At 36.0% G+C, this 26,338-nt stretch overlaps 1 protein-coding gene across 1 annotated transcript; it reads right to left on the bottom strand.

Moving 5' to 3' along the window:
• On the bottom strand, positions 1-25,276 carry LOC115437598 (procollagen galactosyltransferase 2-like). Its single transcript, XM_030160880.1, has 12 exons — positions 25,019-25,276; positions 23,755-23,865; positions 23,436-23,553; positions 22,286-22,420; positions 19,201-19,405; positions 17,448-17,567; positions 7,689-7,762; positions 7,504-7,610; positions 6,271-6,403; positions 5,252-5,379; positions 3,774-3,980; positions 1-328 (listed from the first exon to the last, which is right to left on the bottom strand). Exons 1-12 carry the CDS (start codon positions 25,240-25,242, stop codon positions 40-42), a joined length of 1,851 nt encoding a protein of 616 aa, XP_030016740.1. The 5' UTR covers positions 25,243-25,276; the 3' UTR covers positions 1-39.
• Positions 25,277-26,338: the final 1,062 nt, after the last annotated feature.

The following is a 26,338-nucleotide window of genomic DNA, read 5'->3' as shown; positions in this document are numbered from 1 at the left end:
TTATGGTTGACATCACTGACTGTGTGTGCTCAGTGTCCCTCAAAGTTCATCTCTGTTGCCGTTGGATACAAAGGATGACACTTGACCCCCAGCAGACCGAGGGTCCGCAGGTCCAGGCCCTGTTTCTCCACTTCCTGGCTCTTGTGGCTGATGTTTGGTGCCTCCTCTGTCCCAGTCTGTCTCCACGGCCTCGTCGTCCCAGATGGTGGAGGTCTCCGTGTCGCTGAAGTATCCGGGCTCACCGGTGTAGTGTGTGGGAAACAGTAACAGAGGCTCCACCGAAAAGGCCTGCAGGTCCCTGGGCTCGAAGTAGTGCAAGTACTCAGCACTGAGGAGGAGAGAAGAGATGCAAAAGATTTACACTTTCTGTCAGTCCATTTCTTGGATCAGGATTTAAGTTTATATTAACCCTTTATCAGGCAAGTGACTATTTTTGGTCATTTCCGCATCCATTACAAGACAGCAGTCGCTTTTCCATTGACCCTCAAATTGTGCAAATATAACTTGTGCATAAAAATTTACCTAAGTCTCATTTTTTGATGAAAAGTTTTTGCACTGGCAAGAGGTGGTTTTTCAGGCGTAGCACAAATGGTATATCACACAAAACTGAAATGGAAAGAGTTGTTTTTGCAACTAGAGTCAGGTGAATTATAAAACTGGATGTTGACGTACGTTACAACAAGAGAAGAAGAAGAAGAAATGTGTGTGTATGTGTGGACACACCAGAAAACCACATCATTTTTTAATTTAGTACAAGATAGTGGGGTAATATATAATAATAATGAATATATCTGTAAATCAACACCATATTTACGTACATTGACCCTCAAATTGTACAAATATAACTTGTGCATAAAACTTTATCTAATGGAAAAAATGACAATTTTGCCCAAAGTCTCATTTTTCGATGAAACGTTTTTGTGCTGGCAAGAGGTGGTTTTTCGGGCGTAGCGCAAGTGTTATATCACACAAAACTGCAACGGAAGACATTTTTTGCAACTAGAGTCAGGTGAATTAAAAAAACTGGATGATGACGTACGTTACAACAAGAGAAGAAGAAGGAACGTGTGTGTATGTGTGGACACACCAGGAAACCACATCATTTTTTAATTTAGTAGGAGATAGAGGGGGAATATAGAAGAATAATGAATATATCTGTAAATCCTATTTATGTTCGTCACCATGTTTATGGAATGACTTCTCGTGTCATTTCGCAATAATAAATAAAGAAATCATCGCATTTGTGATTTAATGGAAAAACTGACATTACGCACTTCTGTTTTTTTGACATTTAGTAAATATTGGTAAAGTTTTGCGCAGATGTCCAATGGAAAAGAGACTAGTGATAGCAACAGTTCCAGTGAGGACAGTGAGTCCAAAATCTGAGGTCCAATGTGGTCTCCAGGGTCTGTCAGGTCCACCTCTAATGGTACTAATGTAAGGAATGACGTTCAAAGGGGTCATGTGGATGTGGACAGGGGTCTGGACCAGCACTGATGTTAGTCTAATGCTCTAAAATACACGTTCCTTTCACCTTACATGTGTTTTTTCTTGTATTTTTCATATATACTATTTGTATTTTTTTTTGTTTGTATTTTTTTTTTTTTTGCCACGTATGGGTAAGGGACTAAATATGGTAACTTCATCAACCTTCATTTTCTACATGACAATAAAACATTTTGAAAAATCTTACAAAACTAACAAAGTCTTGTTCTGTCCTCCAATAACACGCTAAGATTGAAGTTTTGAGTTTCAGAATATTTCTATAAAGGGTTACGTCAGCTGCTCTTAAAAACACTTTTTCCTTGTCTTGAACAAATCTTCTGGTAAAATCATACAAACACTTCTATGCAGTTGTTTTGTTTGTTGTTGGGTTTTTTTAACTTAATGATCAATTTTATTATGGATAATAAAATTAGAATCATGACATTATAATAATATGTATCATGATAAGTTTCCTTGGAAATCAGCATCTATATTAGGTCTTTTGGGTGTGTTTTATTTTCACTATTAACTGAATGTTAATGTTAATTTTAATGCTAATGTTAAATGAAGCAAAACATATTATGTTGTTTTACTTGATTCTACTTCTTCTAATTGCAATCTTGCATATTCTGATATTGAAAAAAAAAATCCTTAATATGGTTTTGAATGTTTGGTTTCTCGTGTTAACCATGTTCTGACCATAGAGAACATTTTAGAGCCTTCTCTAATTTCTTTTAATGAGATCTCAGAGTGCAATCAATTTCTGTATTTTGATTTAGCAATATTAAACCAAAATAAATCACAAAATAAGCACTAACTCACATATCACAAGCGACAGGTGTGTCTTTGTCTCATTAGGTCTTTAACATAATTTTCATCTTGTTATTTCCATTGCAAATAACTTTAAAAAACAAACAGCCATTTGGTTTCTTCAGCTTTCACTCAGGGCCAAATATCAGTCTGGGAACCTTAAGGAAATGATGATTTGACATTTATCATGCTAATTTAGATTTTTTTTTTTTTAATTTATTTTAATGCTAACACTTTTTTTTTTGCCTGTCATTAATATAAATTTCTTATGTCAAATTAGTAAAATGCATTATACTAGTACTTAGTTACCCCAAAAACATCTCAATATTAGTTCATACAAAATTAAAGCAGTTGTAGTAATCTCGCTCTTTTAGTAAATCTGTCCTGAATTGATTAATGAACGAAGGATAATATGTGAAAGTTATGATCAACCAATGAATGGCAAGAGGTTTAGCATAATCACACTAAGGGCTTTTTAATTACATAACTCCTAATTTTGTAGTTTCTTTCCCCTTTGCACACTGTTCAACAGTTTGGTCTTTTTCTTTTTTCTTCTACACTGACCAGGTCTGTCAGTTATTCCAGCCCTGCAGTTCTGTAAACATGAATCTTGTCCAATCTCTCGAAATCATGTTGTCACATATACAAAACTGTGTATCACATGGTACTGTTTTTTTTTACAAACTGATCCAAGAATTGCATGAGATAGTGATGTGACGTTCATGAATGAATCGAATCTTTTGAACGGCTCTTTGAAATGAACGATGGGAACCGAGTCTTTGTAAAGAGCCGTTCTTTTTTTTTTTTTTTTTTTTTTTTTTTTAAGGAGGGAGTGTCTGATTGCCTGTCAATTTACCAACAGACTGTTCTAGTTCTGAGAATGTCACTACAGTTCAGGTATTTCGGTAATTGCAGTGACTAATCACTGTTGTGTTTTGTGCAATTTTTTCCGTATGTTTACACACATTCATTGTTCTTGTTTTGAGGAGAATAAAATGTTATTTAATAAGAAAATGTTTTATTTTCTTCTTCATTTTTAGCCTACAGACTAGTCCACATAATGTACTGTGATGTTTTTGGTCCAGTTCCATCATTTGTCCAATGTCTCCTCTCATGTCATGGATTTATTCCACACATTTCAACTAACGATTCTTTTTTACGGTAAGATAATATTTACTGCCACGCCAATTAAACACCTTTAAAATGGAATGTCATTCATCACATGTAGCCTATTTAGTCATTCAAACATTGGTGTTTCAAATAATGCCAAGAACATAACAGAGCCAGTCTGTTGAACGACTCTTTTCAGTGAACGACTCCTGATTGAACAACTCCCTTCAAAGAAACAACAGTCCCATCACTAGCATGAGAAAAGTACAACCCAAACTAAAACCAGCTCTGACAGTGTTCAGAACTTTACATATGAATAAATATGATCCCTGTTGTGGAATATTAAAGTTTGTCACAGGAGGACTCACTTGGGGTGTTTGTTGAACATAATTGGAAGGAACTCATCAACAGGCAGCATTTTGTTCAGAGGTTTGGCCTCCAGGAGCTTCTTGGCTCCTTTTAGCGACAGGACATAACCCAGAGTCCAGTAGGAGTACCCAGCATGCACCAGGTTCTTGAAGCCCTTCACCCACAGCTCTGGCTTCTTCACCTGCAGCCGTTTGCGGCCTACGTAACTTCAGAGAGAAACAACAATCAGTGATTAATCTGTTCATGCATGAATTATGAGAAGTTTAGTTGAGTTTTTTTTCCTGAATGTTTTCATTCCTCTTTAGGCATGAAAAAAATGATGCGATTGAAATTTTTTAATGAACCTATTTTTCATGGAGGTACAAAAATGTCCACTCAGCTGGACAGCATGGGTTTAATTTTTGAAGCAAAAAAACAAACAAACATGTTTTTAAAATGCAATAACAGAAAGTGATAAACTGTGTGAAAACTATGAAATAAAAACATTTTTCATGCAGCTAATCTGATGTTTTCTCACATTTTAACATACTCTAATACTAGTTATTACTCACTTCATGCAGACAATATACAAACAAAAAACCTTTTTGATTAAGAAAACTGTTAATTACAGTCTAATAACAATTAGCAATTGATTTAACACGTTAGTGCAGATCAGGTTTATCTACAGAGTGGGGAGGCAAAATTTACAATGAACATTTAGTTGTTTTTTCTCAGCAGGCACTACGTCAGTTGCTTTGAAACCAAACATATATTGATGTCATAATCATACCTAACACTATTATCCATACCTTTTCACAAACTTTTGCCCATATGAGTAATCAGGAAAGCAAACGTCAAAGAGTGTGTGATTTGCTGAATGCACTCGTCACACCAAAGGAGATTTCAAAAATAGTTGGAGTGTCCATAAAGACTGTTTATAATGGAAAGAAGAGAATGACTATGAGCAAAACTATTACGAGAAAGTCTGGAAGATACTATTAAAGAAGAATGGGAGAAGTTGTCACCTCAATATTTGAGGAACACTTGCGCAAGTTTCAGGAAGCGTGTGAAGGCAGTTATTGAGAAAGAAGGAGGACACATAGAATAAAAACATTTTCTATTATGTACATTTTCTTGTGGCAAATAAATTCTCATGACTTTCAATAAACTAACTGGTCATACACTGTTTTTCAATCCCTGCCTCAAAATAATGTAAATTTTGCTTCCCCACCCTGTAGAACAGCAAAGTTACACTAATGGTCTGAATGTCAGTGTATTATTATGGGATGGTGCATTAGTGTCCACTGTGTTGGCTGATATGGAACTAAAACAACAAAACCTGTGAATATACAAGAGAACAGCTGGAGAAGAACTGTCCACTGGAGTGACCACTAGAGTGACCACTGGAGTGACCAGTATGAATGAAAGGGTTAAAAGAAAATGGAAAATGCAAAGAATTCAAATGGAAAAAAAAAAAACAGATTCAGAGTGGCCTTACATGAGATCCCAGTCCAGTCTTTCTCTGTGCACATCCTCCATGATGCTCATAAGCCTCCTGCCAAACCTGGGCTCGAACCTCACATCATCCTCCAGAACAAGCACCTGCTGCAGTTCCTGCTGCACCACCTAGAGGGCGCCACACAGCAGGCTGAGGCACTGACAAGCTGCACATCACCCTCACCTTAGACACTACAAGCTGTGGCAATTCTTCTGAAATGCTCAAACACTTAACACCATTCCCTGAGCCCATTTTTTTTATCAGCAAATTCTCTCTTTTAGCCCAACCTTAACCTATAAAGACCCAAACAACCACTGGTGACCAAAATCATCCACTGAAACTGTTTAATCCCTGTTGGTCCACTAGACCAGGGCTGTCAAACTCTTGTTAGTTCAGTTCCACATTCAGCTAAATCTGATCTGCAGTGGGCCCAACCTGTAAAATAATAACAGAATAATATAGAAATAATGTCAACTCCAAACTTTTCTCTATGTTTCAGAGTGAAAGAAGTAAATTTACATTATGAAAAGGTTTACATCTACAAACTATCCTTTTCAAAAGATGTGAATAACATGAACAAACTGAAAACTGATCTGCCTTGGCGGAGGTCTGCGCTCTCCGACTGCTTTTTTAGTTTTGAAAATGTTTTACAGTAATGTGCTTTTCATTGCATTAATTTATATTTTTTTCTGATGTTGAATGTTAAATACATAACAAACATTACGTTCTGCATGCTTTGGATGCAGTGTTTTCCATTATGCCTGTTTTGTCGTGTGTATTGTCTGCTCTTTAGTGCCTATACGTCGATCGGCTGTGCCAGATCTGAAAGCACTGTTTGTTTTTGAGCACAGGTAAAATACTTTTGAGACACTTATTTGATTCTTTTTTCTTTCAGATCAGAAAGAGCTTGAGTGAATGGGTTTTGTGTGTGTGGTTTTGAGAAAAGGGGTGCATCTTTCATAAAATCTGCTTTAGTGATCGTGAACATAATAACAGTGTCTCAGAGTGTTATTTTCCACCTGTTTCCAGATGTTGTAATGGCTGAGGAAGCATCCGATCTCCCCTCTGGTCAGGACACGCTCTGAATACGGGTCTGTGTACCCGGGCAGCATGTCGATCCCCAAAGCCTGCAGCTGAGAGGAGTTCAAGGCTCTGGAAAAACACAAGCATCTACGTTTATTCCAGCCATCATCAGCTTTAAGACGTTGAAACTGACAGTAAACAAATACGAACAGATAAAGGGTTACTTCTTGTTTTCTGAATACACAATAACTCTATTATAACTGTGCTTTTTACAGGCTGTTAACTCCACTTCCCATTTGTACTAACAGATATTTTATCACACGTCGATGATACAAGAGTGAAGGTGGAAGCTGAGTTACTTGCATTAGATTTTTCAGTTCTAATACCTGCACTTGATTGATTTGACATTAAATTTTTCATTTTAGTCACTGTTTTTAGCTTCTGTTTTAACTTTCTCTTATTCCTGTTTTAATTTCCTTCATCTTTTCCTTTTGTTTATGTTTTATTCTCTATGGTTTTAATGAAATTTTATGCCTTTGTAAAGCACTTGTGTATGAATGGTGCTATATAAATTAATTTCCCTTACCTTGCCTTGTATCCAATTAGTATAATTTAGAGAAATTTGTACTTCAACATTTCCATTAAACATTTATTTATGTGGCTACATTAATTTGTGTTTCTAACTATAGTTAAGAATAGAGGATAGATGAGCATTTTGAATAAAAAATGTATGTCTGCTCCAACACTTCAGTACCGATTTCTTATTCATTTATCAATACATTTGGATAAACCATTAATTCTAAAATGTCTTTTATTGTGATGCTTTTTCAAGAGGAACTTCTATTGTTTTTATGTTTATGCTTTTATATATTTGTATGTTTTATGCTCCTCTAATCCAATCCAATCCAATCCAACTTTATTTGTAAAGCACTTTAAAACAACTACAGTGGACCAAAGTGCTGTGCAGAAAAATAAATAAAAAACAAAATAACAGAATAAAATACAAGAATAGATAAATAAATAAATAAATAAAATACAGAGGAGTAGATAAAACCTGAATAAAATAATAAAATACAAGAATAGATTAAAAACATAAAAAGCTGTACAATTAAAAACAACAACAAAACCAACACCAAATTAAACAACTGAATAAAAATAATACAATTCAAACATCTCACATGGTTTCAAAGGCCAAGGATTCAAAGTTCTCGTTTGCTCTTATGTCATACTTGCCATCCACGGCTTCTGTGAATGTGGCGTTGATGCCGAGGACGGCCAGAGTTCGGAGCATCCTCTGCCGTCGGTCTGAACGGCGCTTCAGGTTGATCAGGTAGATCTAACAGGGAATAAAGAGACTCTTAAATCATCTGTGGAACCCAATCCTGTTCTCATAAATACTTCTGTGCATGTTTACCTCATCAAAGCCCATCTTTCCCGGTTGTTTCGGTGCAGGGTGCAGATACTGCGAAGGCTCCAAGGTGAAGTCAACTAGTCAAAGCAGTTCACATAAAACACATTAACCCTTTCATGCACAGTGGTCACTTCAGTGGACAGTTCTTCTCCAGCTGTTCTCTTGTATATTCATGGGTTTTGTTTTAGTTCCATATCAGCCAACACAGTGGACACTTATGCACCATCCCATAATAATACTCTGTTATTCAGACCATTATTGTAACTTTGCTGCTCTTGATAAATCTGATCTGCACTAACATGGTTTAGTGTAAATTAATTGCTATTTGTTATTAGACTGTAATTAACAGTTTTCTGTTTTTTTTGTGTTTTTTTGTGGGGTTTTTTTTTGCGTATCCTCTTGAGACCCAGCAATGCATTTTGTCCTCTGACAGTTTAACTTAAAAAATACTGTCCATTGCAAAGGACATTCCATTAAAAAAAATAAATCAATAAATAAAAATGATTTTTTAAATGTATGTGGAAAAAAATGTTCCATTATGCAGTTTCCAATCAAGACCATTTTAAATGTAAAAAAGCTAAAATTATCAATTTCCTGGGTCTCAGGAAGATGTTTTCTCCATGAGGTGATTAATAACTAGTATTAGTTTGATAAAAATGTGAGAAAGCATCAGATTAGATGCATTAAAAATGTTTTTGTTTCATTGTTTTCACACAGTATATCACTTTCTGATGATGAGTTTTAAATACATGTTTCTTTGCTTCAAAAATTAAACGCATGGTGTCCAGCTGAGTGGACATTTTTCTAACTCCACAAAAAATAGATTCATTAACCCTTTCATGCATAGTGGTCACCACAGTGGACAGCTATTCTACAGCTGTTCTCTTGTGTATTCATGGGTTTTGTTGTTTTTTTAGTTCATATCAGCCAACACTGTGGACGCTTATACATAAATTTTATTTATTTATAGACATATATACATCATCCCATAAACTGCAATTCATCCCAATACTGTAACTTTGCTGTTCTTGATAAACCTGATCTGCAGTAACATGTTTTAGAGTAAATCAATTGTTATTTGTTAGACAAAAAGCTATTTTTTTTTTTTTTTTAAGGGGTGGGTGGGGGGTGTTTGTGCATATTACCTCCATGAAGTGAGTAATAACTAGCAGTAGAATATGTTAAAATGTGAGAAAACATCAGATTAGTAGAATTAAAATCTTTTCATTTAATTGTTTTTATCTCACTTTCTGATATTGGGTTTTAAACACGTTTCTTTACTTCAAAAATTAAACGCATGGACATGTTTGTAACTTCATTAAAAAAAAAAAAAAACTCAATTGCTTTTTTTTTCATGCCTAAGGAGGGATAAAAACAAGAAAAAAGAAAAAAATCTTGACTACGGTTGTCATAATTCATGCATGAAAGGGTTAAAAAAAAACAATTACATCATTTTTTTAATGCCTAAAGAGGAATAAAAACACTCAGGCAAAAAATATTGACTAAGGTTCTCATAATTCATGCATGAAAGGGTTAAACTGACATTTTCTTGCATGGGCCTGCAGTTGTAAGGGGTATTCCTAGTTCAGTTCAACATTAAACCGGTGTGGAAATTGTCAAATAAAAAGAGGAGCAAGTGAAATGAGAGGCGGTGGGCTTTAACAGAGCGGTGAGACATGTGTCAGGAGTGTGAGAACAAAAACGACGGTTTAGGAAATAGTGAGTAAAGATGGGAAAAAGAGAGCCTTAACTCTGAAATGTAAAGTCTAATACACTGTGGTTCAGAAGGATTGAATAAAATACTGTTACTTCTCCTCATGAAATGACTGTGATGATGTGATTTATTTACACAGATTCTTATAGAAGTGTAGGGTTGTAAATGTGCCATTATTTTATGTAGGTATTTTAAAGCTAAATTTTAGACGTATATGTTACTTTATTTTTTAAATTAGCCTTAGATTTTAGTCAATTTTAATGTATTCATTTATTTATTAGTTATTTATTCTATATTGCTATGGCTAATACAGGTCCTCAGTAACTAGTTTCATTCTTTCTCTGTGATGGAATGATAAATAAACTCCTTTGAATCCTTTGAACTGGGACTCATATGTAATCACTGCACCAGGTCAAAGACAGGAATATAAAGAGGAATGGGTCTAAAAACTAAACTATTCCAACTTTATGGGCAGCAGTGTATGTGAAAAACAATAAAACAGACAGTGGTGAAGTAAATACTGAGACGCTATATATGTTAAAGTGTCATTATTGTAACTATTAAAAGTGTTAAAGTATTATCAGCAAAATGTATTGTTTATAGTAGTGATGTGGTGATGGTGAGACAAAAGACAGTAATAAAATCTTATTGTATTATAGAATTTGAATAGAAATGATGGTGGTGATCATGACTGTCATAATAACACAGATGATATAGATAATAGTACATGCTGGGGAGTTTTTGAAAATAGTTAATACCAGAATGATATTACTGGTATATATACATCAGCATTATAATATGTAACATTTTACACAGTATTGTAGCATAGGTGGGAGTTAGTAAGTAGTCAGCTCTGTGTAAAATAATAACATAAGATGAGTTACTAATTTGATAAGTAGGAAGAAACATTGATGAACAATCACAACAGGATAGCCATTGCTCTGCCTATGGCTCTCACTCAGGGTGCAACTTTAGAAATTACAAAAATACAAAAAAAAGTACACAAAAAGGCCAATAAACATTGCCATACACATACTAAGTCAAAACTAGTACTAACACAACAACCCCACTGAATTCTTGCACATAAAAATAACACATTTACAACAAAATACCCACTACCAATAATGCACTGCGGCAAACATGCCACAGTATGTTATACTTATATAGGAAGCAGATGAAAAAAATTATACTATTAAGGAATATATGACTGGAATGGGAGTTGGAGTAAATAAATTGTACTTCTTCCCACTCTTTTTTGGGCAAATATATATAGAGTATATGTATATGTACAGTCACAGAAAAAAATATTAGACCACCCCTTGTTTTCTACAATTTCTTGTTCATTTTAATGCCTGGTCCAACTAAAGATCCATTTGTTTGGACAAATATAATGAGAACAACAAAAACAGCTCACAGTAGTTGAATTTCACAGCTGATATCTATGCATTTAACATGTTTTCTGGATAAAAACCCAAATCCCTTCAGTTCTTCCATCAGTATCTGTGTCATTGTACTGACAAAAACAGTGCTTTTATTCATTCCATGTTTTCTTTTCTGTTTTAGTCACATGGCACACACAGGAGTTAGGACTGGGTTACAGAACCGTTGTTTTTCATGACTTTTGATGGTCTAGTAATTTTTTCTGCAACTGTATGTGTAGCTATATACCTGTATGTACAGTACAGGCCAAAAGTTTGGACACACCTTCTCATTCTTTGCATTTTCTTTATTTTCATGACTATTTACATTGTAGATTCTCACTGAAGGCCTCAAAACTATGAATGAACACATGTGGAATTATGTACTTACCAAAAAAGTGTGAAATAACTGAAAACATCTCTTATATTCTAGTTTCTTCAAAGTAGCCACCCTTAGCTCTGATGACTGCTTTGCACACTCTTGGCATTCTCTTGATGAGCTTCAAGAGGTAGTCACCTGAAATGGTTTCCTAACAGTCTTGAAGAAGTTCCCACAGATGCTTAGCACTTGTTGGCCCTTTTGCCTTCACTCTGCGGTCCAGCTCACCCCAAACCATCTCGATTGGGTTCAGGTCCGGTGACTGTGGAGGCCAGGTCATCTGGCGCAGCACTCCATCACTCTCCTTCTTGGTCAAATATCCCTCACACAGCCTGGAGGTGTGTTTGGGGTCATTGTCCTGTTGAAACATAAATGATGGTCCAACTAAACGCAAACCGGATGGAATGGCATGTCACTTCAGGATGCTGTGGTAGCCATGCTGATTCAGGTTGCCTTCAATCTTGAATAAATCCCCAACAGCGTCACCAGCAAAGCACCCCCACACCATCACACCTCCTCCTCCATGCTTCACGGTGGGAACCAGGCATGTAGCATCCATCCGTTCACCTTTTCTGCGTCACACAAAGACACGGCGGTTGGATCCAGAGATCTGAGATTTGGACTCATCAGACCAAAGCACAGATTTCCACTGGTCTAATGTCCATTCCTTGGGTTTCTTGGCCCAAATAAATCTCTTCTGTTTGTTGCCTCTCCTGAGCAGTGGTTTCCTAGCAGCTATTTGACCATGAAGGCCTGATTCATGCAGTCTCCTCTTAACAGTTGTTGTAGAGATGTGTCTGCTGCTAGAGCTCTGTGTGGTATTCATCTGGTCTCTAATCTGAGCTGCTGTTAATTTGCGATTTCTGAGGCTGGTGACTCAGATGAACTTATCTTCAGCGTCAGAGGTGACTCTTGGTCTTCCTTTCCTGGGGCGGTCCTCATGTGAGCCAGTTTCGTTGGAGCGCTTGATGGTTTTTGCGACTGCACTTGGGGACACATTCAAAGTTTTTGAAATTTTCTAGACTGACTGACCTTCATTTCTTAAAGTAATGATGGCCACTCGTTTGTCTTTACTTAGCTGATTGGTTCTCGCCATAATATGTATTCTAACAGTTGTCCAATAGGGCTGTCAGCTGTGCATCAACCTGACTTCTGCACAACACAACTGATGGTCCCAACCCCATCAATAAGGCAAGAAATTCCACTAAGTAACCCTGACAAGGCACAGCTATGAAGTGAAAACCATTTCAGGTGACTACCTCTTGATGCTCATCAAGAGAATGCCAAGGGTGTGCAAGGCAGTCATCAGAGCAAAGGGTGGCTACTTTGAAGAAACTAGAATATAAGAGATGTTTTCAGTTATTTCACACTTTTTTGTTAAGTACATAATTCCACATGTGTTCATTCATAGTTTTGAGGCCTTCAGTGAGAATCTACAATGTAAATAGTCATGAAAATAAAGAAAATGCGAAGAATGAGAAGGTGTGTCCAAACTTTTGGCCTGTACTGTATATATGTATATGTATGCACTGTATATGTGTAGATATACAGGCCTATATGTATGTAGGTATATGTGTAAATGTGTAAATGTATAAACTGTGCATCCATTATGTTCTTTCTGTCTTTTTTGTCTTCATTTTCACATGCTTGAATCCTACTAATGTCCTACTTCCAATCCTGTATCCTGTCTCTAAAAGCTGTTAAAGAGACTGTAAAAAAAAATGAAATCCATGTATTCTTTGTTAATTTACTGCAGAACCTTTTGTAAGTCTGTAATGGTAATGACCTTTTTGCAAAAGCTGTATTAACCCATAAAGACCCAGTGCTACTTTTAAGTCACTTCCTAAATTAAATTTTCTCTGTATCTAACCTTTCTTAAATGATTTATCACCATTTATTTAGAATAGTAGGCTCTATATTTTGTATTTTATCAGTACTAGCGGCATTCTACCCGTGGTGCCGCTGTGTGTGAAAAGTGCCTGTACATTATTGTAAATGCAGCCTTCACATTGTAGCGTCATCTGCTAGCAGTAGAAATGTCATGAACGGCAGCAGAACCACTTCCAAAAATGGAGTATGGTGGCAGGGGTGAAGAATTCAAAGTAGAGAGAGGCAAAAATCTCCCAGCATACCTCGTGACATTTGAATACAGATATAAAATTGTGCTTCATAGATAGTCAGGTAATGTTTGTATTCATTTGGCGAGTTTGGCGGTGATCAGGTCTTTGAAGGCTGAGGAAAACCTGTACAAACACCCTCCTGTGATGGAACACTGATGGGACACAGAATGTGTATTATATAGTAGGATAAATTAGGTATTTTCCTATATTTAATTTACTGATCATGTAGATGTTCATAAAAGCTCAGATTAAAGTTGAGGTTATTATATAAAAAACTGAAAAAAATGCTGGAGAAGTGACTTTTCCTGTAAAATCTCTCCTTAACTGAACCTAAACCCAGTGTGTCCATCCACTGTCACTGATCCAACTCCATGGGTTTGACTGGTGAATCAGTGTTGTAGAAGATGACGGTGTTTCCACGGTAACTACGGAGCCTCTGAATGTCCAAATGAGTCATATCTGATTATGATTTATAGTTGAGAAACTGCATTTTACACCAATTATTTACATGTATTGATAGGAGTAATGGATCAACAGGTATTAAACAGTTCAGATGGTTTAGGTCGGTGATGGACGTTTGGGTCTTTATGGGTTAAAGTAATAAATCTGAGCTCTGGGTTTGACATCTTTTACTCAGATTTCCGCCACAAATATCTGAAAAGTAACTGCAGCTGTCCGACAAATGTAAAAGAGTAGTGATCTGATTTTTTTTTTTTTTTCAATTGTTTTATTTGGTATTGGTTTATTGTTCTTATTTGCTGTTGTTTTTAATTGTCCAGCTTTTTATGTTTTCATCTAGTGTTGTATTTTATAGTGTTATGTAGGTTTTATCGATTCTTCTGTATTTTTATTTATTTATTTATTTATTAGAGCCCTGCTCTACAACTAGCAGTAACACTCTCTATCTATCTATCTATCTATCTATCTATCTATCTATCTATCTATCTATCTATCTATCTATCTATCTATCTATCTATCTATCTATCTATCTATCTATCTATCTATCTATCTATCTATCTATCTATCTATCTGTCTGTCTGTCTGTCTGTCTGTCTGTCTCTCTGTCTATCTATCTATCTATCTATCTATCTATCTATCTATCTATCTATCTATCTATCTATCTATCTATCTATCTATCTATCTATCTATCTATCTATCTATCTGTCTGTCTGTCTGTCTGTCTGTCTGTCTGTCTGTCTGTCTATCTATCTATCTATCTATCTATCTATCTATCTATCTATCTATCTATCTATCTATCTTTACAGTTGCTCTATGTCTTTTAACCCTTTCATGCACAGTGGTCACTCCAGTGGTCAGTTCTTCTCCATCTGTTCTCTTGTATATTCATGGGTTTTGTTGTTTTAGTTCCATATCAGCCAACACAGTGGACACTAATGCACCATCCCATAATAATACACTGACATTCAGACCATTACTGTAACTTTTCTGTTCTAGATAAACCTGATCTAACATGTTTGAGTGTAAATCAGTTCCTTGTTATTGTTATTAGACTGTCATTAACAAAAAAAGTTTTATTTTACTTTTTTTTTGGGGCATACTATGTCAATGAAGTGAGTAATGACTAGTATTAGAGTACTCTACAAACAAAAAGTTAAGGATATTTCTGTTTTTTTTTTTTTTTTTTTTTTTTTGTTTTTTGGTCTTTTTTTTGTCATTTTTGCCATTTGTAAATAAAACTGTGTCTGGTCAATAAAAAAATGTGTTTTAATTCAATTCAAACAGAAAAGTAAAAGCATTGTGCAAGAATCCCAACTGAAAAAAATAGCCCAAAAATTAAAAATATCCATAACTTTTTGTCTGTAGTGTATGTTAAAATGTGAGAAAATATCAAATTAGCAGCATTTAATGTTTTTATTTCATAGTTTTCACACAGTATTTCAGTAAATACATGTTTCTTTGCTTCAAAAATTAAACACATGGCGTCCAGCCGGGTGGACATTTTTGCAACTCCATAAAAAAAAGCTTCATAAAAAAAAAAAATAATAATAATAATAATAATTGCATTGTTGTTTTTTTTTAATGCCCAAAGAGGAATAAAGAAAAAAAAATCTTCTTTAAGGGTCTCATAATTCATGCATGAAAGGGTTAATGTTTTCATCTAGCCTTGTATTTTATAGTTTTATTTAGGTTTTATCTATTCTTTATTTTTATTGATTGATTGATTGATTGATTGACTGATGTATTTATTTTGAACATGAATGTCAAACAGAAGAAAATAAATAAGCAAAACACTTAAACATAAGACATATAATACATATTCGAAAAGGAGTGAGAAGAAGTGTAACTTATAAACTCCACCTTCTCCTTATATAATTAATAACAACAATAACCTTCCTCATCTAATCAGATCTATACACTATGCCATTATTTGACTGATACTTACTAGTAAATAATTAGGTTTCTGGCTTTATATTATTATGATCAAATATAATATGATTTACATAAACACATAATACAATAACACATATATGTAAATACATATTCATACACAGATCTATACACACATGTACACCTACATATACAGGGTGGGGAAGCAAAATTTACAATGAACATTTAGTTGTTTTTTCTCAGCAGGCACTATGTCAATTGTTTTGAAACCAAACATATATTGATGTCATAATCATACCTAACACTATTATCCATACCTTTTCAGAAACTTTTGCCCATATGAGTAATCAGGAAAGCAAACATAAAAGAGTGTGTGATTTGCTGAATGCACTCGTCACACCAAAGGAGATTTCAAAAATAGTTGGAGTGTCCATAAAGACTGTTTAGAATGGAAAGAAGAGAATGACTATGAGCAAAACTATTACGAGAAAGTCTGGAAGTGGAGGAAGCAACAAAAAACGTACCAAAGCTTTTATTAAAGCTCTCAAATCCCAAATCCTAAAGGATCCAACCAAATCCATGAGAAAAATGGCAATTGAACTTGAGGTAGACAACAAGACCATTAGAAATGCAGTAAAATATGATTTGAAGTTAAAATCTTACACAAGAACACCAAAACACTTGTTGACAACAGCAACAAATCCAACTTTAGCAATTTTTGGGAATCATGTTTTTATCGCCGCCTTCTAGCCCAGATCTAAACCCTCTGGATTCTGCTATTTGGGGCGTTTAGAACATGCTACCAATAGAACATCACACAGCAATGTCGACTTTCTTAAAGATACTATTAAAGAAGAATGGGAGAAGTTGTCACCCGAATATTTGAGGAACACTAGCGCAAGTTTCAGGAAGCGTGTGAAGGCAGTTATTGAGAAAGAAGGAGGACACATAGAATAAAAACATTTTCTATTATGTCAATTTTCTTGTGGCAAATAAATTCTCATGACTTTCAATAAACTAATTGGTCATACACTGTCTTTCAATCCCTGCCTCAAAATATTGTAAATTTTGCTTCCCCACCCTGTATACACACACACATACACACCTATACATACATTTACACACACTTACCACATACTTGTACATATTTATCACACCCAGTGATCCCCAAGCCCTCCCTCATCCCCGCACCTCTGAAAAATTGTGTCTTTGTACCTCTTTTTAAATTCTTTGGTGCTTGGTCGTTGCTTTAACTCTACATTAAATCTGTTCCACAGTCTCACCCCGCTGACAGAAACACAAAAACCCTTCCTAGTCGTGCGTATTAAGGGAATTTTAAAGTTAATTTTCCCCCTTAAATCATAACCCCCCTCATGAATACTGAATAATTTCTGTATATTTGTTGGTAAAAGATTATTTTTAGCTTTGTACATTATTTGAGCTGTTTGATAGTCCACAATGTCTGTGAACTTGAGTAGTTTTGACTGTAAGAATAATGAGGTTGTGTGTTCCTGGTAGCCAACATTATGAATGATCTGAATTGCTTTTTATTTATTTATTTATTTATTTATTTTACAGTTCTGTGTCTTTTAATCTATTGTTGTATTATACGCTGTTATTTTGGTTTTTATTTATTTTTCTGTACAGTACTTTGGTCCACTGTGGTTGTTTTAAAGTGCTTTACAAATAAAGTTGGATTGGATTGGAAGAGTAAAAAGTCCAGTATCTATCTAAAAGTCTACTCCCTCAGATGTAGTGGAGTAGAAGTTGTACTCTACTTACTCATTGCCTCTGTGAGGGTGTGCACAAAGCTCTCCTCCTCATCCTCCATGGTTTGATGCTGTCTAAGCGGCACCGGTAAATACCCATAATGCTCCTTGTTGCACACATACATCTGAACCTCTGCACAGAAGAAGAAGACATCAGCTCTTATCACGTCACCGATTACACTGGGTTACAAAGAAATGTTTTTTGCAAGTTGTCTAGGTTTTTTCAACTGAATTAGGACCATTTTGCACCGCTAAATCCAAAAATGACACCTGTTTTTCTCAATCAGGTCAGGTTTTTTTGCTCATTTGATTTTGAAAAATTTGATCTTTTCACAAAATTGATTACATTTTTGTGACTTTATCGGTAGATTTTTTATATAGTTCTCACTCAAAATAGGTTTTAACCCTTTCATGCACTGTCCACTCCAGTGGACAGTTCTTCTCCAGCTGTTCTCTTGTTACCTCCGCCAAGGAGGTTATGTTTTTGCCAGGGTTTGTTTGTTTGTTTGTCTGTCTGTTTGTTTGTCTGTCCGTTAGTGTGCAACATAACTCAAAAAGTTATGGACAGATTTGGATGAAATTTTCAGGGTTTGTTGGAAATGGGATAAGAAAGAAATGATTAAATTTTGGTGGTGATCGGGGGTGGGGGGGCCCACGGGGGGGCCCACGGGGGGGCCCACTGATCAGCCTTGGCGGAGGTCTGCGCTCTCCGAGTGCTTCTAGTATATTAATGGGTTTTGTTGTTTTAGTTCCATATCAGCCAACGCAGTGGACGCTTATTTACCATCCCATACACTGTAATTCAGATCATTACTGTAACTTTACTGTTCTTGATAAACCTGATCTGCACTAACATGTTTAAGTATAAATCAATTGTTATTTGTTAGACAAGAAGGTTTTTTTTTTTTTTGCATATTATCTCCATGAAGTGAGTAATTACTAGCATTAGAATATGTTAAAATGTGAGAAGACATCAGATTAGCAGCATTAAAAATGTTTTTATTTCATTGTTTTCATATCACTTTCTGATATTGGGTTTTAAACACATGTTTCTTTACTTCAAAAATTAAATGCATGGATATTTTTGTGATTCCATAGAAAAAAAAAACACTCGATCGCATTGTTTTTTTCATGGCTAAACAGTGAAGAAAAAAATCTTGACTAAGGTTCTCATAATTCGTGCATGAAAGGGTTAAGAGAAAAAAAAATCATTTGATCACTTGATTCCTGTTAGGTACAATGGTGTATTCACCGCAGATGTAGCAGAATATGTCAGGCTTATTTTTGCAAGATCTTCTAGTCGAAGCCATTTCATTCACCTGTAATATTAAAAAAAAACATTAATCATAAATTGGCAAAAGTAAAATCTTCAGAACTCGTTTATTGCAAGAAATGTGAAAGAATTTTGTATCATTCATTCATTTTCCGAACCCGCTTTATCCTCACTAGGGTCACGGGGGTCGCTTGGAGCCTATCCCAGCTACATAGGGGCAAAGGCGGGGTACACCCTGGACAAGTCGCCAGTTCATCATAGGGCTGACATTTTGTATCATATGATGTGAAAATGCCCATAAATGTAAGCAAAAATGTTAAAAAGCCAATATGTAGCATAGTTCAGAAAGTTGACCTGATTGAGCAAAATTAATGTGATTTTTGGAGTCAGCACACCAAAATTATCCTAAATCAGCTCAAAAAACTTAAACAATAAATTTGTTGTTGACCAGTGTTATTAAAAAAACATGAATCCGACTGAACTTGCGTTGCACCTGCTTGCTTTGCAGAAAAGGCAAAGACCATGATGTCATCCAGATGGTAGGCGTAGTCTGGGTGAGGGGGGTGAAAGGTCAAGGCCCGGCTTGCGCTGCGTCTCAGGTCCAGAAGGAAGGTGGAGTGAACCATGGGGACGGGGAAGCAGCCCTGACGCTTCCAGTCTCGGATGGGGATGTACTCTGGGGTTCGCCTGTAGTAACCCTGTCAGAGTCCACACTGTTAATGGAAACTAACAAAACAGGCAAAAATAAGCACCAAAGAGCGCTGTGGTTGAGATAGATAAAATAAAAACAAGGAAAATGACAACTGGAACTGTAATGTGTGTTTACAAATGAGCTGAAATGAAAAAAAAAAAAAATAGGGAGAAATATCTTGAGCCTGTTATTTCATAGATCAGGGCTGTCAAACTCATTTTCTTTCAGGGGCCATATTCAGTCCGATTTAATCTCCAGTGGGCCGGACCAGTAAAATAATAACAGAATTGTCTATAAATAATGACAACTCCAAATTTGTAGTGCAAAAATAGCATTAGATGATGACACTATTTCTATCCAAAACAAAAAAGATGTGAATAACTGGAAAAAAACTGAAATTCCTGAAGAAAAACAAGTACAATTTGATCAATATTCTGCCTCAATGTATGATTTCTACATGTGCATTACAGATCAGATCTACTAAAACACAAAAACAGAAAGAATATTGTTAAAATTGCAGTGATTTTTCTTTAGACACTGTTGAGCCGGATTATGTCATAAATTCCCATTATGTAATAAAAGTTCAAAATGTAAAAAGAATGTCAAGTCCTCTTGTAATAAAGCCGTATTATGTAATAAACTGACGCATTTTGTAAAAAACTACCTCAATGCATTATGTAGGAAATTTTTACACATTATGTAGTAAGTTATTACAATTTGAGAAATGTATTACAAAATGCACTTGACACATTTTTATTTTCAGGAAAATGAAGCTGATCTCTGTGACATAAATGGATAAAACACACAATAAATGTTTGCTGTTCAATCTGAGGGTGTCAAGGAACATTTTTCCAAGATCATAAGATACTGTATCAGACACAACTGACACGGCAATAGAATAATAATGTGTTAAATTAATCTGTAAAATGTGGTTATAGTTCTGATTCCATTACCTGTAGCTCCTGTGACTAATTTTTTCTAAATTGCTCTGAAATTATATAAATTTGGATTGTTATTACATAATGAACCATTCATTCATTCATTCATTTTCTGAACCCGCTTTATCCTCACTAGGGTCACGGGGGTCGCTTGGAGCCTATCCCAGCTACATAGGGGCGAAGGCGGGGTACACCCTGGACAAGTCGCCAGTTCATCGCAGGGCTGAACATATAGAGACAAACAATCACTCTCACATTCACACCTATGGGCAATTTAGATTAACCAATTAACCTATTAGTGCATGTCTTTGGATGGTGGGAGGAAGCCGGAGTACCCGGAAAAAACCCAAGCAGACACGGGGAGAACATGCAAACTCCACACAGAAAGGTCCCACCCCCCGTCAACTGGTGTTGGAATCGAACCCAGGACCTTCTTGCTGTGAGGCATGAGTGCTAACCACTGCACCACCGTGTTATTATATAATGAACCATGTTATTACATTTTTTTTTTTTAAACAAAAATGTGTCAAGTGCATTTTGTAATAAATTTGTCAAATTGTAATAAATTACTACAAAATGTGAAAAAATTTACTACATAATGCATTGAGGTAGTTTTTTTACAAAATGTGTCAGTTTATTACATAACGCGGCTTTGTTACAAGACGACGTGACATTCTTATTACATTTGGAACTTTTATTACATAATGGGAATTTATGACATAATGCGGCTCAACAGACATTCCAGGTTGTTCATATTTGTTCAGGTTATTGACATTTTCTTGTTAAAGGATATCAGAATTTAATGTTCTTTGCAATAAATCACAGAGAAAAAAATGGTGTTGCCATTATTTATAGGCATGATGGCATATTATTTTTGTCACATTAAACCAAGAAGAACATTTGGAGTCATTATTTCTAGGTTATTATGCTGTTATTTTTCAGTTTGACGCCCTTGACTGTTCATATCTTCAGGGTAATTTTTGCACTTTGCACTTTGTAAATTCATCTTGCGGGCCAGATTGGAACCTTTGGCGGGCCAGTTTTGGTCCCCAGGACGCATGTTTGACACCTGTGTCATAGATAAACCTAATATTTTGGGTTGATATGAACTATGTATATAATGTTTTCACTGCCCACATTTACATTTACATTTTCCATCCTTTTTTTTTGTTGTCATTGTTCATATATTTCCCACTGACACACATTAGTATTGTTGTTATTTGTGAATGTTTTTTTTTTTTATTTGATGGTATATTTTATTGAGTTTTATTACACAGAACAGCTACAAAAAACCTCATAAAACACTGAAACTAATAAAAGCTAAACTAAGGTTAAACATATTACATAAACATATAGATTAGAGGTTATATGAATAAGTGTATAAATAAGTTTATAAATCAAGTAATTTGGGTAGATATGAAAAATATCTTCAGTGTTTTTACTGCCCATATCTACAATTTAAATACTTTTTCATTGTTATTGTGTTGAGCTGATTTTTTTTTCAACTAATATACATCTTCCACAGTTATTATTTGGGACTAGTTATTTATCTGAAGGTATATTTTATTCAATTTTATCAAACAGAACGGACAAAAATCTTGTAAAATACTAAAACTAATAAAAACTAAACTAAAGTTACTCAGTTTAACTTAAGCATTTTTAGAGCAACCATGGTTGAAACAAAGTGCTGGACATCAGATATTAAAAGAGAAGTATAAAGCAAACTATATAAAATAATAAAAACTGTGAAAACAACAATAAGAAGATTAAACATATGACGTAAAACTGAAGTTTGAGATATAAATATAATCTGCTGAAACCTGGTCAGTTATTAGAAGGTGAAACTGTAGGTTTTATTATTGAGTGTATGAGTGAATTTCCCTGTAGGTCAGTACAGTTCATCTGCGTCACCTCCATCATCACCCACAGCTGTGTGACACCGTCTGTACCTGAGCAGTCATGCCGCACCAGAAGTTCGAATAAAGACTCCTGGATTCCAACATCGGAGCCACGATCGTCCGATTCTCTGCCATCATGTGAGACAGCACCAGACGGTTGGACAGCAGGTTATCACTGTCCACAAACTGACAGACAGACAGATGGAGAGGAGAGAGAGAGCAGAGAAGAGAGATGAGAGATGAGAGAGGAGAGTGGAGGAGAGAGAGACAGCACGGACAGCAGACAGACAGAGAGAGAGAACAGAGTAGAGAGGAGACAGAGAGAGATACAGAGAGAGGATACAGAGAGATACAGAGAGAGAGACAGAGAGAGCGAGGAGACCAGACACACAGACAGACAGGACAGAGAGGAGAGACAGAGAGACAGAGAGACAGAGAGAGAGAAAACAGAGAGAGGAGGAGAGAGAGAGACAGAGAGAGCGAGAGATACAGAGAGACAGACAGACAGAGAGACCAGAGAGAACAGAGAGAGACAGAGCGACAGAGAAACAGAGATAGGAGGACAACCGAGAAGGGAGAGAGGAGAGAGAGAGACAGAGAGACAGAGCAGAGCCAAGAGGACGAGAGAGAGTACAGAGAGACAGAGAGAGGACAGAGGAGAGAGACAGAGGAGAGACAGAGAGAGGAATACAGACAGACAGACAGAGAGACAGAGAAGAGAGAGGACAGACAGACAGACAGACAGAGAAAGAGAGAGACAGAGAGAGGGAGAGAGACAGAGAGAGAGAGAGAGACAGACAGAGGAGAGAGAGAGAGACAGAGAGAGAGAGAGAGACAGAGAGAGACAGACAGAGAGAGAGAGAGACAGAGAGAGGGAGAGGACAGACAGAGAAAGAGAGAGAGAGAGAGAGACAGAAAGAGGGAGAGAGACAGACAGAGAAAGAGAGACAGAGAGAGAGAGAGAGAGAGAGACAGAGAGAGAGAGAGGACAGAGAGAGAGAGAGAGACACAGAGAGAGACAGGACAGAGAGAGAGAGACAGACAGAGAAAGAGAGACAGAGAGAGAGAGAGACAGAGAGAGAGACAGAGAGAGAGAGAGAGAGAGAGAGAGAGAGAGAGAGAGAGAGAGAGAGAGAGAGACATGAATCAGACTGTTAGCTGTGTCTGTCCTCTGTGGTCTTAGTGGACTCTGTGGTCTCACCAGTATGTAGTCGGCCCACATTCTTCTGGCCGACCTGAGTGCCGCCTGCTTCAGCTTCATCACCTGAGTGAAACGAGCGTTGGGCCAGTGCTTTGGACCCGCCTCCTCTGCATAGGAACTGGGAAAGAGGAGGATGAGGATGTGATGAAGAACCAGGACCCCTCATCCACTGCCTCTGTACACCCAGCCTGTGTCCAGAAGGTGGATTTTACACCTGTTCTGCTCCACTGCTTTTCTAGACCTGTTCTGTTCTGCTGCTTTTCTAGACCTGTTCTGTTCTGCTGCTTTTCTAGACCTGTTGTGCTGGTTTTCTCCTCACCTGGGCCGCTCTGCCGGTCTCCACTCCACTGAGTGGTACAGGTGTTGAACTCCTCTCAGCCACTCCTGAAGCATCTCCGTGCTGTTGTCCAAACTGTGGTCCGAGGCCGCCCTGAGGACACAGAGGACTCCTGAACACTGTCTTCTATTATTGTTCTGTCTTTGGATTCGGTTTGTTTTTGTTCTTTTTACTTTAGTTTCTCTTTCTGTCTTCAACTTTTCTGCATATTCATGGTACTTGACGAACCTGTTTCTACCTTATAATTTAATTATGCTTTTAGGTGTAAAGCTCATGGGCCTTCTTTATATTGTTGTAAAGTGCTATAATAAATAAACTTTGATTTGATTTGAACTCAAATCTCTCCTCCTGATGTGTTACTTGAATTGAATTGCATTTATTCTATATTCTGGGTTGTGTGCAATCTGTTGTAAATGAAGAACTGGTTGTGTGAGTTTTTTTTCTTATTTGTAAGTGTCCAGTCAGATCATAAATGTTGTCTGATTATTAACATTTCACTCAAATGGAAGCTTTGTATTTGTTCCCCCTCTTTTAGACATTTAGGAATTTTCCTTACAGATGTGTTGTTTGAATTAAACAAACAAAAAAATGAACTCTCAAGTAAAAGAATACGTTTTCATAAAAATGACAAATTTTCATTCATTCACTTTATGTTTTTGTCTTTCTTTTCCTCCTCTAGAGATTAGTTACAATTATTTGTTGTTAGAATATGAACATTACCTTAAAACTAAAGATTTGAGTGTTTTTTTTTTTTTTCTTTTTAAAGAACTCGGAAATCTTTTTTCTAAAGTTATTTTTCATTTTGTGTGTCTTTGGTGTAATCTGCCTAAAATAATAAACTTTCACCTTTCTTTTTTCCCTTTAGTTAAAAGTTAGTTTGTTGATGAATATAAATATGGAGACTTTAATTGTTTTGTTTTGTGGTTGTTTTTTTTTGTGTGTGTTTTTCTTTTCCAGATTTACAGAAGTGGAACTGGTTTTTGATACAATCTATCGTATATGATCTGTTTGCTTCCTTAAAATGAATTACACGTTCCCTTTTTAAAGTTTTTTTTTCCAGTTTCTTTTACTTCTGTCTTTTCTCTGTGTGCAGTTTTCTCACTTCACTGAGAATGGCTTGTTTGCGATGAACAGTGATGCAGAATGTCAAGAATGGCATTTTGCTTCATGGTGTTAAACTGCACAGACATCCACAGAGTTCCCAGAGGAAAATAATCAGAGAAAATCTAATGGAACTCAACTTTACCAGATTGAGATGCGATCCTTCGGGTAGTCCAACCTGTCGATACATCCCAAAAAGTAAGGGAGGCTGTGCTGAACATTTCGTGCGAGGATGGTGATGAGGACCGTGGGCTTCAGATGAGACGACCCGCTCTGGGATGGAAGCTCCTCTGTGCTGCCGCTGGACAGGAGGAACGTTCCTGCAAAAACCACAATAAATAATTTGAATCCCACAAATCCAAGAGGCATATTTACAGCAGTGAACCCTGGTGTGTCTGCAGCCTCAGACCAGAGCGAAGGAAAGACACCGAAAGAGTCAGAGCCAGAGAGAGAGAACTGCACAGCCTGAGCAAATATTTAGCAATGGAATGTAACCAAGTACTTTTACTCAACTACTTACGACATTACTGGAGTATTTCCATTTCATGTAGCTTCATACTTCAGTTCCATTACATCTCTGAGCTACATTGTGTATCATTACCTCTTTACATCCTGCATATCTCACAGCTTTGTTTACTTTTCAGACAGTTTTTAATCCCCTTCCTGCTTAATAAAAACCTCAGATCTCCAAATGTTTTAAATGCCTTAGATTTTCCAGTAAATTCTGTTTTTTTTTCTGAGCTTTTGAAAGTTAATATTTTGGTGATATGTGCAACAACACTAGAAACATGAGGTCTTTTAAGAATATGATGCAACACCGTAGATTAAACTTGGCCAGGACACTCTTGAAAACGAGATTTTGAATCCTCATGAGATTTTTCCCTGGTTAAATAAAGGTTATAAATAAAAATAAATAAAATTAGATAATCTGTATGTTGACAGGTGTCTGTATTAGCACTTATGTTGGTATGATATTCTAAAATACAAGTTCCTTTCACCTTTCATGTGTTTTTCTAGTATTTTTTTGTATTTCCTTCTTGTATTTTTTTGTAAGGAACCAAATATGGGAACTTCATTGACCTTGATTTTCTATGTAACAATGAAAAATGCAGAAAAATTTCACCAAAGTAATAAAGTCTTAAGTTCTCTAATTACACACTAAGGTAGACATTTTGAATTTCAGAGTATTTCTATGAGTGTCCTGTAAAGGTTAATGCAGCTGTAAAATTAATCCAAAAACAAGGTATATATGAATAGTGTTACTGCTCAATATCTACTTCTACTTTTATATTTTGAGTACATTTTATTGATCTGTTTCTTACACAAGAACAGACAAAATACACAGAATACCTTCATTATTATTTTATCTTAAAAAAAAACAAAACATACTGTGAAAATTTAACAAAAGTGCTTGAGTGACATGTTTCTACCACAATAGAACTTCCATCTTTTATATTTCAGTGCA

Source organism: Sphaeramia orbicularis, chromosome 17 (assembly GCF_902148855.1).
Source record: "Sphaeramia orbicularis chromosome 17, fSphaOr1.1, whole genome shotgun sequence".
Classification (NCBI taxonomy): Eukaryota; Metazoa; Chordata; class Actinopteri; order Kurtiformes; family Apogonidae; genus Sphaeramia; species Sphaeramia orbicularis.
Note: the sequence above shows the minus strand (reverse complement) of the source record. Positions and strands in the feature narration are given on the sequence as shown.